Source organism: Rhipicephalus microplus, chromosome X, assembly GCF_043290135.1.
Source record: "Rhipicephalus microplus isolate Deutch F79 chromosome X, USDA_Rmic, whole genome shotgun sequence".
Classification (NCBI taxonomy): domain Eukaryota; kingdom Metazoa; phylum Arthropoda; class Arachnida; order Ixodida; family Ixodidae; genus Rhipicephalus; species Rhipicephalus microplus.
Genome location: NC_134710.1, coordinates 466,730,519 through 466,746,393, shown reverse-complemented (window position 1 = coordinate 466,746,393; position 15,875 = coordinate 466,730,519). Strand labels below are relative to the sequence as shown.

At 44.2% G+C, this 15,875-nt stretch overlaps 1 protein-coding gene across 4 annotated transcripts in view; it reads left to right on the top strand.

Annotated features, from left to right (window-relative positions):
• Positions 1-2,226: 2,226 nt before the first annotated feature.
• Positions 2,227-15,875, top strand: part of LOC119160826 (TBC domain-containing protein kinase-like protein) — a 146,235-nt gene continuing 132,586 nt past the window's right edge. Inside the window, exons 1-5 of one of the 4 annotated variants that reach the window (XR_012887714.1) lie at positions 2,227-3,162; positions 3,231-3,297; positions 3,359-3,473; positions 7,030-7,103; positions 7,163-7,265. Coding sequence is in view for 3 of the 4 variants with exons in the window: in XM_075880743.1 (XP_075736858.1) it covers positions 2,970-3,162; positions 3,231-3,297; positions 3,359-3,473; positions 7,030-7,103; positions 7,163-7,265 (552 nt within the window). In the remaining variant the exon portion in view is untranslated. The remainder of the gene's footprint in view (positions 3,163-3,230; positions 3,298-3,358; positions 3,474-7,029; positions 7,104-7,162; positions 7,266-15,875) is intronic. The other 3 variants (XM_075880743.1, XM_037413074.2, XM_075880744.1) reach the window with 3 other exon arrangements.

Genomic DNA, 15,875 nt, shown 5'->3' with positions numbered 1-15,875 from the left:
GGGGTGCCACAATGCGAGAGCTGCACGGCTTCAGGAGACCGCGGAGGGCGAACCAGTCGGCGGGAGCTACGCTGAAGTCGGAGATCGCGAGGGCACAACCGTCCAGCTTGAAATCCTGCGAGCGAATGTACTAGTAGTACTACGCGAGACGCCATGGCAAGTGGTGTAAAGTATAGAACTGCACAACGTTGCCGGTTGAGTAACGCGCATCCCGCTTGCTCTTGTGTTGTGCCGTTTATGTTCATAAAGGTAACTGTTTATTCTACGTCTTATTTCGTTCCATTTTGTTTCATTTAAATCTATTCACCGTAGCAACGGAACCCAAACATTCGCTTTTGGATGAAAGTTTTAAACCTTCTAGGGGGCGCTTTAGGAACATAGGAAGTTGACTGGTAAATACTTAGAAAACAGCAGGTGGCCAAACCAAAAAGAACTATTGGTTAAGAAGAAAGTGAAGGAAACGGAGACTGACATGTGGAGAATGGGCATGATTAAGAAGTCCGCACTAGAGATCTATCGAACTTTTAAGCAGGAGATTGCCAAGGAAAGGATCTATGATAATACTCGGGGTAGTTCTCTACTGTTTGAGGCCAGGACGGGAGTACTGCGAGCCAAGACATATCGGGCCAAATACGAAGGGGTAGACACAGTATGCAGTGCGTGTGGAGAGGAAGAAGAAACGGCCGAACACTTGATAATGTTCTGTAAAGGGCTTCACCCTATAGTTCAGGATGATGGCGCAGAGTTTTTCAAAGCACTGGGATTTAGGGACAGCGAGGGCAAAATAGACTTTAAGCGGGTAGACTTAACTAAAAGGAGGTTATCTGATTGGTGGCTAAAGTCAAGGCAAGAGTGAAAATTAAACCCTTCACTGCAAAGTACGAATCCTCAAACTCTTTTTTTAAGGAAAAAAAATATAGTTTTTGGTTCATTAGGTATTACGGCATGGTGGCGCTAGCCACCGCCCGATCTAAAGGGTACAGCCATATCCATCCATCCATCCATCCGAAGAGGAAAGGGAAAGGTGTCGCTACCTTGGAAACTTGTTTCATCTAGGGACCTTAGTTGAAGTGTATTGCCAACACCTCCTAGATTTCCCGTGCCTGTCGGGAGCAGTTGGACTGCTTCGACCGGATCCCCACTTTCCCATCTCCTTCTGTTTACCGTCGCTTGCCTCTCTATTTGTTCATCTATTTCCTTCTATTTTTTTTTATCTCTCCTTACCCCCACCCCTATAAGGCACTGCGCTGTGTCGCCTATAGGCAGACAGAAATTAGGTGCCCTTTTTCTCTTCCTTATAACCACTACCACCACCACCTGCCGGATTATCGGCGGTCACTTGGGAAGCGGCGGTCGTCGGAACTTTGGTGGTGGCGCCACTCAAGTAGGGGTGTTTTCAGATAGGTTTTCATGTTTTTAGAGCCTAAATGCATTATAAATTACGTAAAAAAGTTTTAAAAAGACGTAAACGTAATTATAATTAACCCTACGTTAGTGACGCTGTCATTCAGCAAGCAAATTTTTTAATACAAGGCATCCTCTAAAATTAGTAGCAAATGCCAAAATTGCCAATCTCAAAGGCCAAGTACAACAACCCTTGAATGGATGGATGAATGAATGGATGGATCAATATGGCTGTACTCTTTAAATTGGGCGGTGGCTAGCGCCATCAAGCCGTAATACTTAATGAACCCAAAACTATATTTATTTTTTTCCCTTAAAAAGTGAGTTTGAGGATTCGTACTTTGCAGTGAAGAGTTTAATTTTTACTCGTGCCTTGACTTTAGCCACGAATCAGATAACCTCCTTCCAGTTAAGACTACTTGCTTAAAGTCTATTTTGCCCTCCCGGTCCCTAAAGCCCAGTGCTTTGAAAAACTCTGCGCCATCATCCTGAACTATAGGGTAAAGCCCTTTACAGAACATTATCAAGTGTTTGGCAGTTTTTTCTTCCTCTCCCCACGCACTGCATACTGTGTCTACCCCTTCGTATTTGGCCCGATATGTCTTGGTTCGCAGTACTCCCGTCCTTGCCTCAAACAGTAGAGAACTACCCCGAGTATTATCATAGATCCTTTCCTTGGCAATTTCCTGCTTAAAAGTTCGATAGATCTCTAGTGCGGACTTCTTAATCATGCCAATTTTCCACATGTCAGTCTCCGTTTCCTTCACTTTCTTTTTAACCGATAGTTCTTTTTGGTTTGGCCACCTGCTGTTTTCTAAGTATTTACCAGTCAACTTCCTGGTTCGCTTCCTCCATTTTGTATCGACATTCTTCATGTACAAGTAGCTGAAAACCTTCCTAGCCCAACGCTCCTCCTTCATTTCTCTCAATCGCTTCACAAATTTTATCTTGCTGCTAGCTTCCCTGCCCTCAAATGATGCCCATCCCATATCACCTTGTACTCCCTGATTTGGTGTATTCCCGTGAGCTCCTAAAGCAAGCCTACCTATTCCACGTTGCTTAATTTCTAATCTTGCTTGAACTTCTTATCTCATGCACAAGACCGCATTGCCGAACGTCAGCCTAGGAACCATGACCCCTTTCCATATTCCTCTCACAACATCATACCTATTGTAATTCCACAGTGCCCTATTTTTCTCTACATAGGCAGCGCTGCCATAGATGACCGGTGTTTCGCGCTCATCCGGCAGGCACAAGAAATCTAGGAGGCGTTGCTATGGTGCACATGTGGTCAACAAAATAATGCTGGGGCTTATCTGTGGGCTTATTTTGTGGCATAAACCACAGAGTACTGGCCACAGAACTGGTAGGTGTTCTGTGGTATTGGTAGGTAGACTGGTAGGCGTTCGTCTAAACCGCAGATAATGCACTGCGAATCGCGCACACCGGGTTGGTTTGACAGCGTCCACGTAGAGGGGCGTTTCGTTGGTTTCGTTTCTGTGATCACTCTTAACTAGGTGTCTTTTCACACATCGGGGATTTGCCGTGTGATTGTAGACGTTGCGATGCCTTCGTTGAAGAAGCCAACGTTCGGCGCCCAGACGTTTTTCGCCTCGAGTCATGCGAGGGACACCTGTGGCATGAACGGATTACCGCTCACTCCGAACTCGATCAGGGTGCTCGGACTCTTTCAGCGTCTCAAATGCCTGTCTCACAAGAACCTCTGCGCATACCTCGACGCATTTCGTAGCAAACACGGTAGTACATTTACTCCTCTCTTTGTATGAATGTTACAAAATCATATACGTTTTCTTCTTTGTCGCTAGAGAGACTCGTTGTCGTCATTGAACACTTCAAAAATTCTTTGCAAGACGAAATTCCGAAGAAGCTGCCGTAAGTGTAGCGATTCTCCCCTCTATTTGAGCTGTGGACAATGTGGCATACGTGTTTTCAGAGTTGACACCTTCAGCAGAATATGCCGAGAAGTTCTGGAAGCACTGGACTACCTGCACGCAAGAGGCATCATGCACCGGGCTCTCTCTCCGTGCTCCGTACTTCTCGATGACAAGGTATGATTAGGATCTGCTTTGTTCCTGATGAAAGAGAAAGAACGACACATAAAGCGCTACGAAATGTAATTGATCGCAGCTAGGCAACGGTATAGAGAACTAGAACATGATCTATAATGGCGCGACCGGCAGAACGCGGCTGCTGCCTCTGCGGTCTAAAACGACACCGATGGCCGCTAGGATTTCTCGCGGCGCCGCTGCGTCTTTTCATGTAATGTGCGCGAGGCGAGCGTGCGCCGGCGGCGTCTTCTCTGGATAGCGTGGGCAGCGCGGAGTCAATCAGTGCGTGTGTATGTGTGTGAGTTTGGCACGTTGAGTCACCGCCACCTGATGAAACTTCGTCAATGCCTGGAAGCTCTACCGCATATGTCAACAGGCTGACGACGCTGGTTGCGTTGTGCCCTGTAGTGGCACTCAACGCAACCGGCGCCGGCATTCGGCGGCGCGTACGCAGCGGGGTTGCAGTCCCTGCTGCATTACTGCGCTTCGACGAGAAACGACAAATGTTGCATCATTCTCTTTGTGCTGTCGGGCTCTTCAGAGTTTTGATATGGGCTGCTTGTGGTTGTGCTCGTTAATGAGTGACCAGATTGCGAGCAGCTGCGGTGCCGAGGAAGGTTGTGTACACATTTCTGTGGAAACTGTGAATCTGTGCCGCGAGTGTATGTATTTGTATTTCTGACTTACCAAGGCACGCGGAAGGCATAAATACAGGCTATCCTAAGGGATAGTGTCAGCCCAACAACATATGAAAAAGTGAATATGCTGCTTTTCTATCGTTTCGTGTATTGTGTTAAATTTAGTACCGTGTTATTCCATGTCACTTTTATCCCATGCGCGCATGGAATATTTATGGTATTGGCCTTAGCCAATACCATAAACGGGAAGCATAATGCTGTCGTTTTCTTGTCATTCGCAGGTGTTCGAAATAATTTTTAGCCCAAGTGATATAGACGAGAGGGTCAGCGACGGCCGGAAGGCAATCCTAGCACACACGAGACGCACTTTTTATTCCTCTGGTCCATGTGCGTGCTGCTCAACAAGCGTTCTTGCGTTACACGTACCACACTCTTGTGGGCCGCGGGCCCCGTAACAGAGCGAAGCTGACGAGCGTCTCTTGCAGGCCGGATTATTGCATTTCCAGTTCTAACAAGCTACTCTACTGCATGTGTGCCAGTGCAATCTTTTGCATTCTCCCATCTGTACCAGGGTAGAGTCTGTACTTTGTGAGATATCCCACACCAACAAACATGTAGCTCGCGACATGTCGAAGTGGAGAACGGATTTTCATTGCTTTGCTCCGGGCTGCCCAATTGGTAACCGGGGCGCTCCGAAGTTATCGCTGTTCGGTGCTCCCAGGTATGATGATCTCCGCAGAAAGTGGGAGCGCAACCTCTGGAGGGCTGACAAGCCTCTGACTGAAACTTCAGTGGTGTGCGAAAATCATTTCGAGCCAAGATACATCCTGCGCAAATATGGGCACATGATAAACCGCAGTGAAGTGTGCATTACTCAAGGAAAATCATCACTGGTTCCTGATGCCGTGCCATCGCTTTTGCCAGGTTGTCCACATAGTAACTGACCTCGTAGTTTTACGTTTGCATGAACCAGAAAGCTAACGCGCGTTAGAAGTAACCACATCCGCAGCTCTGCAGCAATCCGCAACGGCCCAACAACTCGGCCGAAGCTGGCATGAAAAGTAGCAGCGGCGCCACCTGGCGGCATCCGCGTTAAAGCTGACGCCGGAGCCCAGCCAGTCGCACCACTATATCACATTCTAGTTCACTATAGCATTGTTTAAAAAAGTAAACCTGGCTAGCGCATGCGTAGTGTGCATCGTCACAAGTACGCGGAGAAAAAAAAAAATCATGACCGTGAAAGAATTTCAAATAATGAAAATTGAGCAAAATTCTCCACAGTAAACTCGTCAGCAAGATGAGGTTTCCTGTACAGGTTTGTCAGTGAATCATAAACATCTTTTATATAGTGCAGGGAAACACATAGACACGACAAGGCACACAAAGACACCACGCAGAGTTACTAGCAGCAAGTTTATTAAAAAAAAAATGCGGACCACTTAAATAATACCATCACTAGGCAGAAAGTTGAACATGTGGAGTCGCTGAAAACATTCTTGAAGAATACCATTCATTTTTAGCAAATTCACGATAAAAATGAATCATGTAAATTAGCGCTTGAGCTAAAACCTCAACTCCTTAGTGGACAATGCTAAAGATGATTTGCTAAAACCCAGATCACGTAGTGAATCGATAAGTTCGCTTCTACAATCAGACGTGTGATCTTTTATTTTTGTCCACTTGCAATAACTGGCTCTTGAAACAAAGCACGGCAACCACACACATTAACCTGGAGTGCAAGCAACCCTTCAGGTGCGAGTTTATTTGACTTTCTCTCTGCTCTCTCAGTCGATCAGAATGGCCTATTTGTGAAGTTGCCCGATATCATTGACAGCAAAATCGCAGAAGTATCGTCATATTCTGCCTACAAAAGTGGTTGTCTCGCAAGGCAGGTATCCCACCCCTAATTTTTTTTTTTTTTTTTCGGGAAGAAAATTATTAGAAGTAGTCTGCAGTACTGCCTTGAGTTTAAATTGGTGCTGTCTAATCACAGCTATTTGAGAAGCTGCTGTTGCTTAAAAGCAAATAACACAACAACCTTGTGACTCATAGAACCTGTGTCTAGAATAAATGTATGCTATTTCTCAATCGGTAAAAAAAAAACCGAAGTAGCACCAACCATGCCCTTTCGCCTCTCCTCCTCTCTCAGCAGCTGCAGCAGCACCCCTAGAGCATCAAGCTGGAAACTACAGACACAGGCTTACTCTTTCCCGGCACACAAGGGAGGGTAAGCTGGTGTCACCATGGAAACAAACGAAAACGTGGTCAAGGCAGATAAGATCGTGCTTGCACTACGAAGGCTACCAAGCACGGGGAGAGGAGGAGCCCACAAACTGATGCGAATGGGCTTTACGATTCTCGAGTAAATATTGCTGCCATCTTGTGGATGACATGCAATCTAAGCTGTAGACGAGCGCTTCTCGTCCTGAACGCTACAAGGCAGCATGTATTATGCTAGGACAAGCTCTGCTCATCCAAAGCACTTGAAAGGTTAAGGTGCCATATCAGGGATAATGATGCTGTGTTAACATATGAATCTTGCTTCCGAAGAACTATGCGAGCTTCTGCAACCAGCCGTGCGAATGCTTGGCTATAGCTCTCAAGTACCTTGCATGAAGGCAAGTCCTGTGAACATCTGCATTTACCACATTCCAAGGCCAAATTGCATTCTCGCTTGTAGTTTATATTATTTGAATGTTCTCTCAGTCACCTGTTTAGGCACCCCTCCTCTGGCCAATGTAAGTACAACCGCAAGACAGGGGGCCTCATACTCTACTCACAGCATACTTCAAAAATGGGCTTGCATGCTTTGTGCCACATGCAGCCTTCTTGGGTCCTTCTCTTTTGATAAGTCCGCAAACCCTGTCCTGCTTGTTGGGGGCTGAAATTCTTCGGCATTCTAACTCCTTTCATTTCAGTTACAAGTCAAGCTTGCCAACTACGGATTGTGCCACATGACTGAGAATGGCAGGACTGTACCTTTTCCACTGGGGTGAGCAGAGCATGTTTCGCTTTTGTGTTTGGGTTACCATCTGCATTCATGATATTCAGGACACCAAAATACCTTGCCCCTGAAATCTTGACTCAAGAGAGGTCGTTGGGACCGAAAGCTGACATTTGGTCGCTGGGTGTCATCACCTTGGAGTTGGCTCTGGTACGAATCCTTTCTTTTTCTTTTCTTTTTAAAGTGTTTCTTCATTCTCAAAAATTCCCCAGCATAGCCCAAAATAATTAAATTACAACAGAGGAGCTACAATACTGGGGGAGATTTCTGATGGAGGCGGAAATGTCGCAGGCCCGTGTGCTCAGATTTGGGTGCACGTTAAAGAACCCCAGGTGGTCAAAATTTCCGGAGTCCTCCACTACGGCGTCTCTCATAATCATATGGTGGTTTTGGGACGTTAAACCCCACAAATCAATCAATACTGGGGAAGAGGTTGGGGAAGAAAACATTTTCATTGAAACAGCAGAAATTTGACAGAATTTGCATGGAGATTCTTCTTGGCTCAGTTTTGTCTGATTTTGAACTGGGGATCACTTCATCCCAGTGTTGGAAGTGTGTTCAAAAGAACTAGTTCTTTTTGGGAGGAATGGAAGAACACCACTGTTATGTTCAGGATTGGTGGAACTGTAATGGTAACTCGTTACTTTTAGCAAGGAACAGCAGAGAGAACAATGCCACTTTTGTAAACAATCCGCAGCATTGAACAGGTGCACTCAAGCGGCACAGCATGCAGAAGAAGATGGATGGGCGACCGCGTGAGGCATAAAAAAAAAATGTACCGCTCACCTCTCACATCACTGGGAGGCGTCCCAGTTTTTGTTTCAAGGCACCTGCCAGAATTCGAGAACACCCCCTTTTTTTTGTTACAACAAAGCGGTTATGCTCAAGGTTTGCCATCTGTCATATATACAAGCACTCTCTCTGTCTTGTCGACCTATTTTGTTCCGCTCTCAGAACATGTGCGCTGATTTGTTCTGTGGGAGATGCAATAACTTTGATGGGTGAGAGAATGCCTACAGAGAGATAGAGAGAAAAGTAGAAATAAGAAGAGAGAAATTCTTGGTGCAAAAGAAAAAATTGTTGTGAGGCAAGATTAAAATCTGCATATCAACGACCTGAAGGTGAGCACGCTTACTTGGCTATGTAGCTTTTGTTTTTATTTGATGGCACTTATTCAACATAGGTATGACACTTGGAAGCAATTTAATACAGACAGAAAGCCAGCCCCGCCATGGTGGTTTAGTGGCTAAGGTACGCGTCCGCTGACCCACAGGTCACGGGATCGAATGCCGGCTGCAGCGGCAGCATTTTCGATGGAGGGGAAAACGCTGTAGGCCCGTGTGCTCAGGTTTAGGTACAGGTTAAAGAACTCCAGGTGATCAAAATTTCCAGAGCCCTCCACTACGGCGTCTCTCATAATTATAGGCAGTTTTGGGACATTAAACCCCACATATCAATCAATCAATCAATACAAAGAACTAACATGTTCATTCTGCTCATATTGTGGCACACTGATGAACACATAGCACTGAAGAATTAGCATTTAACTTTATATAGAGCGAATACATTAAGGGGGCAGACTGATCTTAGACATTTTTTTGTTTGTTTCTTCAGTGCTCTTGATCAAACTGCACAGGATTATGCATTTTTTTTGTTGAATTGAAATATTTAAATAGTTTTCCTGTAAGTCATCTTGTTCCTGAGATAACTTAAGTTCACCCCCTATTGTTTAGGACCACCATAGAAAAAAAGTGCTTAATTAAAAGTGATGTTTAAAATATGCCAATATAGAGGAATGACTATAGATGGAAAGCATACAAGAGTTTTTTTTTTGTTTAGGTCTTTCTTGGTTATTTTACAGCAAAATGAACTATTTATTTTCAAAAGCAGTTGAAATTGTGTTACAACTTTGATGAGTAATTAATTAAAAAGGCTTGGACTCTCAATCCTGCTCCCATACTTGCATTCTACCCACATACAGGTTTCCATTGCAAAAAGAATTATTGTTGGGCCAGTCCTAGCAGCAGAAATATTGAGGCCTCTAAATTGAAATGTTGTCAATTTACTTTTTTGAGAAAAATGGAAAAAAACTGAAAACACACACCTTCTTCAAAAAAGCAGCAATCATGGTGCGCATGTTTTGCAATCTTTATAAATGTTCTCATAAATTCGTAGCAGAGCTTCTAACACAGGTGCCCGCAAATTATAAAGCAGCGTCGAAGTCGGTTCCCCATATTTATGCTGGTTCTGCATGTTAACAGCACCAAGAATCTGGACAGTTAGAATGACATTACAAAAAGATTACCACTTCCTGGCATGTGAAAATTCGCAGAGATATAGAAAAATACTTGCAGAAACCAATTATGTCACTCTTAAAAAATGAATTTTTTTGTCAGTTTTTGGTCCCAAAAACCAGTCTGCCCCCTTAAGTAACGGCCTTTTCCAACTATACACGGCAGTGGCGGTAAAGATAAACACATCGCCAATGCAAGGTACCATTCTGGCTGACTTTCCATTTACTCGTATGCATCTGTAGCGAGAGGCAGAGAAACCTGAGGACCCTCTGCACGTTATTTCCCATGGCCAAAGCACAGCGGCGTCAGCTGCCGGTGTCCGAAGCGCCAGGCATAAGAACTATAGTTTTGTTTTATCTTGCACCTTGAGCTCTCAGCATGAGAGGCGCAGCGCAGTGGTTGAAAAGCAACGGTGATGATGAACGGGAAAATGAAGATGCTGCACATCTGTTAGTTGAGTGAGCATCCTAATGATGAAGCTGTTGAGAAAACTAATGGATCTGCACTTCTCTTCAATATGTGCACACGTTAGCAGAGCATATCACAGCATAGACTCGTGTAGTATAGTATATGGCAAGTACGTGGGAAAAGGAGGTTGGTATGAAGAGGAGGGGAGAACTAGTATAGAGAGAGAGAAAGATGAAAAAATAATTGCAAAAACTAGAGAAGGCCAGAGAATGAGAGTGCAGAGGGATAGACAGAGAAGGAAATAGATATGAAATAGAGAAACAAAAAAAGTGGCAGAAAGAAGAAAGAGCAATAATGGTAGAAAGACAGAGAAAGAAATATGCACAAATATGTTCACTAACTGCAGATAGGGAGCTTTACTAAGTTGCAAATATGTATCCTGCTTATCATTTTCTACTCATACTGAAATATTAAATGAGTACTCATTAAATGCTCAAGCATTGTTTCTCTCGATGCAGTTTCTAGTGCAATAAGATAATTGGATTATTTCCTAGGTGAAGGTATCCATTTCAATATTTGAAGTGCATGGGTGTCGGCAGGGGGGCGCAATCTCTGCCAGAACTTGCCATACCCAAGTTATGCCAGTGCTCTCCTTGAAGGGCAGTATCCTGATTACCCAGTTGAAGACAGATGAGAAAAGTGTCACATGTGTTCAACATGCAATAGACGAGCATGTAAGTTAAAACTAGACATGTCTGTAGCATGGCCGGTGGTCCCTAAAAAGTTCATCTAGGAGTGTTTATTTCAATGTTTTATCCACATATAACATGCTGTCGCATTATCAAATTCATATAATATATGTAGCTACATAGAGGTGAGCTTGAAGTTGCTTGCTTTATTTCTTCTGGGGAATATTTGACACATTTATCAAAAGTGAAATCTATTAGTAATGTAACAACACATTCCAATATTTTAAATGTAACTAACATGTTCCTTTCTTACTAAAGGAACTTCTAACGGGAAGTCATTCGAAAACTGGTAAGGTGTTATGTAAAAAGGTTCGGGGAGCAGGCTTTGTTAGTTGCGTGTGATACTCTGGTTAGTACCACAAGGAAGAGGTAGTAATCGCACTGCACACAAACATGTATTCCATCACACAAAAGCAAAAGTTGACAAGACGCACAGTACAACTGCATAAGATGAACGCTCACAGTTTCTGATGGGGTGAAATGGTCATGGCGTGGTCCCTCACAGACCGTTCGACATGAGGTGGCAGATGACTTTGTCTGGTTCGTGTGCTGTTTTGGAAATCCCTCGAACGTTGGTACCCAACCAGATTTCTCTGACCGATGTTGACCTCCTGAATGTTCACGCTGAGCCCGGCCAATGCGGCTTCTGTGCTTGGGATCCTTGCTTCCTCTCTTCAGCCATCGTGGCCTGTTCTATTTCTGCTCCTTTTTTTCTTTTCTGTCCATGCAGCATGTGCAGCACAGCGTCTAGCGTGCAAGACCAATCCTGCATTTGGGCGTGTGCTTTCGTGCCTCCATAGCCACTTCGTCGTCCTCATCTTCGTTGCATCGATGCACTGCACTGCACTTAGCCCCCATTTCGAGAAGTGCTCAGGGAGAACACTTTGTTTTGAAATCACATACTAGGGCATTGTTCCATGGAAACGCTATCACACACAAACAACAAGAGATACACACCCGTCGTGATTGCCATTCATGAGTCACTCATTGTTGATACAAAGTTAGTTAACACAAACACTGTGTGCAAAAGTTGTTAGAAGACTAAAATATTTTGTGCTTAAGTATGATCGCATTCAGGATCACGTGAACTGCGAATCAGGTAGTCGGCATCCACATTAGTTGCTCCGGATATATAACGTTCAAAAAAGTCATCCTGTCAGCAGCAAGCTCCAACAGAAAATGCACATATTGAAAACCTTGTTTTGAGTTTATGTATTGTAGAGATTCCTGGTCTGCTTCTATTATGAAGTGACGACCATACAAGACTACATGAGATTTCTTGATTGTCTATACCGCTGCTAGACAGCGGTATAGTTGCAACAGCTTTCGACTGGCGTACATTACTGAATGTAATATTGCGTCATGTTTAAAAAGCATGCTCATGTGTAAAATTAGGGCCCTTTCACAATCGTTCTTGGGAAAGCACGCTTTTCACTCAATCAAAAGCAACTTGATGTTGACTTGTTCACACAAGTCGATTGGGAGCACATTTCTATACCAGCTCAGGTCAAAGGGTGTTGGATATTGTGTGCGGCGCTGACATAAAGATGAAGAAGGGTAGTGGGGTCGAGACAGGACGAGTGGGCTGAGTTTTGGGTATGTTCGAATAAAGAAGAGGTCGATGGTGGGCTTCGCTATGAGGACAGCGGCTGTCCCTTTCTCTACGTCATTTTGGTGCCGCGAAATAGAGGAGGAAAAGCCTTCGAAGGTGAGACAGAGCGGACTTCACGAATTTTGACCTTATCTGTGGCTTCTACGCCTTTTGTAAAAGCCGCTGTTGGGTGAATCTCGTGTGCAAAGAGTTAATTGGCCTGTCACCCAAATTGTGGAACGTGACATGTCGATGATGCCCGGAGCTTCATCATGTAATGCTTTGTGACGAGATAGCACAGTGATGCCCACTTCACCTCATGACGTGACTGGCCAGTGATTTTCTATGTTTTCCGGCACTGGACCGGATCATGGAGACCCTAATCGGAAGGCCTAGTCACGTACGAAAGACCGTCATGGAAGCCATCACCAGCATCGAAAGTCTCCTGCTTCTGGATTGCCCCCAGATAAGTGAGTTGCGGAATATTCACCACGTTTTGACAGACCAGTTCGAGCTGAGCTTCTCAAAGGAATTGATAAAGAGATAGAAAATACGGTTAACATCGGCCACATAGAAGCAGAAATTGAGGAAGCCGACGTTTATGTACATAATATTATTCTGGCAAAAGTCAAAGCTGAATATAAGATTGAAGATGCGCTGAAGGCTTAGCAGACTTACTTGGAGAGGATCAAGGAAAGGATCAGAACAGATGTTCAAGCAAAAGTGCTCTCTTCGCCTGTGGCGCAACCATCTAGCCAATGCTTTATCACTTGTGATATTGTCGCACAGAAAGTTAACAGCTCAACCCCACGACAGATAAAAAAAATGTGTTAGAATCACACAAAAATTATGTTCCAACTAGAGAGAATACAACACGAAAGACCACCGACGAAGAACAATGCGAACTTCTAGAGACCTATTCAATGTCTTCAGAGCCCTCTCAATGTCCAGTACCCATCAAGTTAACAAGGGAATGGCAACTCAGGTGTGTGTTGGGGGCGAAGAGACTACTATGATCAAATGTTGGGATGCCCTTGGAAATTCAGGATACCTTGCGCCAAATACCAAAGATGAGTACTCACCAAGGTTGACAGTCTATTATGAGGCAGTTCTCAATTCTTTGCTTACATGTTACCGGAGGAATTAAATCACAGCCACAGCAACAAGCGGGAAGAAATAGAAGAAAAAATGGAAAGGCCGTGAGGACACAGCAGCCTGCTGCCTGTAAAGCCCATGAATGTAACTCTGCGAGAAAACTGCAGACACCAAAGAAGAGAAAAAAATGGATCGTGCTGGCTGCATCACTGCCAATGTGCGATGCCAAGACAGAATCACAGCAGCGAATGATGCAACCAAAGCCAAGGCAGAGGGAGAAGGCAAGTGCTCACAAGGTAAATGCAGCCAACATGAGAAAGCCAAAAACATACCTGCCAACTCTTCTGATTTTTTCTAAAATATACAAATTTCGACCACGCTTACCATTTTACGAATCTTGCCTGGAATTTTACAAAAAATATTTCATTTCCGATTTTTAAAAAAATAGTAAAATAGCATGGCCTTGGGCATAGTAAATAGCGTTGCGGTAGCTAATCTCAAAGGCCAGAAGAACGGTGTTGTGCTATATTCTGCCAACAGGAGAAAACATTATGTATTGGTGTTATCATCACATGCCTGCCAAGGCTCTCCCATTGTTCAGGAGACTCTCGAATTTCGACGATTTCTTCCGTTTGTATGGTTGCCATAAAAATCTCTCAGAAATCTAAATTTGTGTGAGAGATTTGGCCGCATTGACAAAAGTGCAGGTCAGTTCATTCCAGGCTTTTTGAGAGCCCACCACATTTTCTTATAAACGAATTCGAGAGGGGTTCATCTAAACACGCAGTAGACTCTCAGTGATGCGGAATTGCGGCAGATACGAATTCGTGAAATTCTCCAGCCAAATTCATGTGCCCATTGGGCCAATAGTACCAAAACCATTGAATGAAGGCCGATCAAGAGCAGCCTGCTCGAACTTCGAAAGTTCCAGCGCAGGCACTATCTTCTACAGTGCATGTGGCTGTCGTTGCCACAACTGCTATGGACGAAACCACGGTAGTTCGACACGATCATGTATGGCGACGATGTTACTGACAGAACTTCGAAAGTGTGTGCGTGGCCAACGCTTGACCAGTCAAAGCAACGCTACTTTCCGGAAACTCTGTTGGACGAAACCGCGGCAGTTGTGATCATAGATAGCATAAATCGACTTAGTTTTGAAGGCACGAGGATTGAAAACAAAACTACTGTCTGCCGCAACCGTCGCGGCAATGTGATAGCAATCTATGAGCTCCGGGGACACAAGGGTGACGCAGGAGTAGAATAAAGGCGCTAAAGACATAAAAAGGGCTAGAAGCGTTTTAGCATTCCTGTCCTAAGAATCTAGTAGTGAGAAAAGTCAAAGCTTTGATCCACGCTTTCGCGGCAGCCAGCTGCACCCTCCCATCCGTTCACATGTGAAGACACGTACGAGTTGTTTTGACGGAACTGAATTTTTGGCTGTAGTTGTTTTGATGTCATGAAATTTGAGTATCATAAAGTACTTTGTTTACTTGTTGGAAATCGACACAAAGTCGGATTGTAATGTCTGGCCTTTTTACCATCATGAATGGAGATGAATATTGTGACACCGGCTTTTCTATAATGCCTCATTCAAGCATGTCATCAATCTCTTTATCTGCTGCCTTCTGAATTGCAAAAGATATTGGGTATTGCTTGTCCTGGATGGGTGTCTGCGTTCTCAGTTGTAAATGACATACATCAAGGTTAGTTTGGTCTGGCTAGGTAGAAAATATATCTCTAAATGATGCGACAAGCCTGCTTAGTGATTCAATTTGTACAGGTGTTACATCTCAACAAACTTCTATACCTGCGTAGCTTTGTGTCTTCGCTAGCGGCACAAAAAGAATGTCTGTTTTCGCTTCTTTGACTTCTTCAGCTTTTTTTGTACAGGCTGCTGAAGTTCCTCTATGAAAAACATCTCTATCTTCATAACGTTTTAGTAGGTTGATGTGCAACAGGGGCTTATTTGTGCCCAGGGCAACTAAGTAATCAACCTCATTTTTTCATTCACTGATCGTGGCACGTTCTTTCCACTGAAGTAACAGCTTCGATTTTTCTGTGGGCAGTAGTATCATTACTTTTTCTCCTGGTTTGAGCTCACACGGACGGCTCTTGCATTGAAGTGAGCATTTTGGCAGTTGTTTGCTTGTTTTTAATGTAACAAATGTTTCTTCCTTTTCCTGTGGATTCATAACACAAGAAGCTTGAGGGGTGCCTATCCAACTTCGTCAGCAAAAGTCAGTGCGGTGTTAATATTGTCCACATTTTCTGCAGGCTTTGTACCGCATTGTGTTCAAATTTGTCACATAAATCTCATTTTTTGATTCGATATTCAGTCCTCCTCAAAGACGGCTTTGGTTCTTTTTTACTGTAAGCCTTTTCATAAGTTCCGCTAACTTGCATAGGGCTGAGAGTTGTTTGCCCATGTGCCTCTAGGTAATCATCTGTTGTGACAACAGTACTGAAAGTTGGGCGAGTTGGTACTCATTCATGACTTCTTTGCGCAAACACGTACACGGACACAAGGAAAAGAGGCAAACAACACGGGCGCATCTGTTGTGGTCACTGTCGCAGAAACGAGATGAGACGAGCGTGGACACGACTGCGTTCAATGCGAATG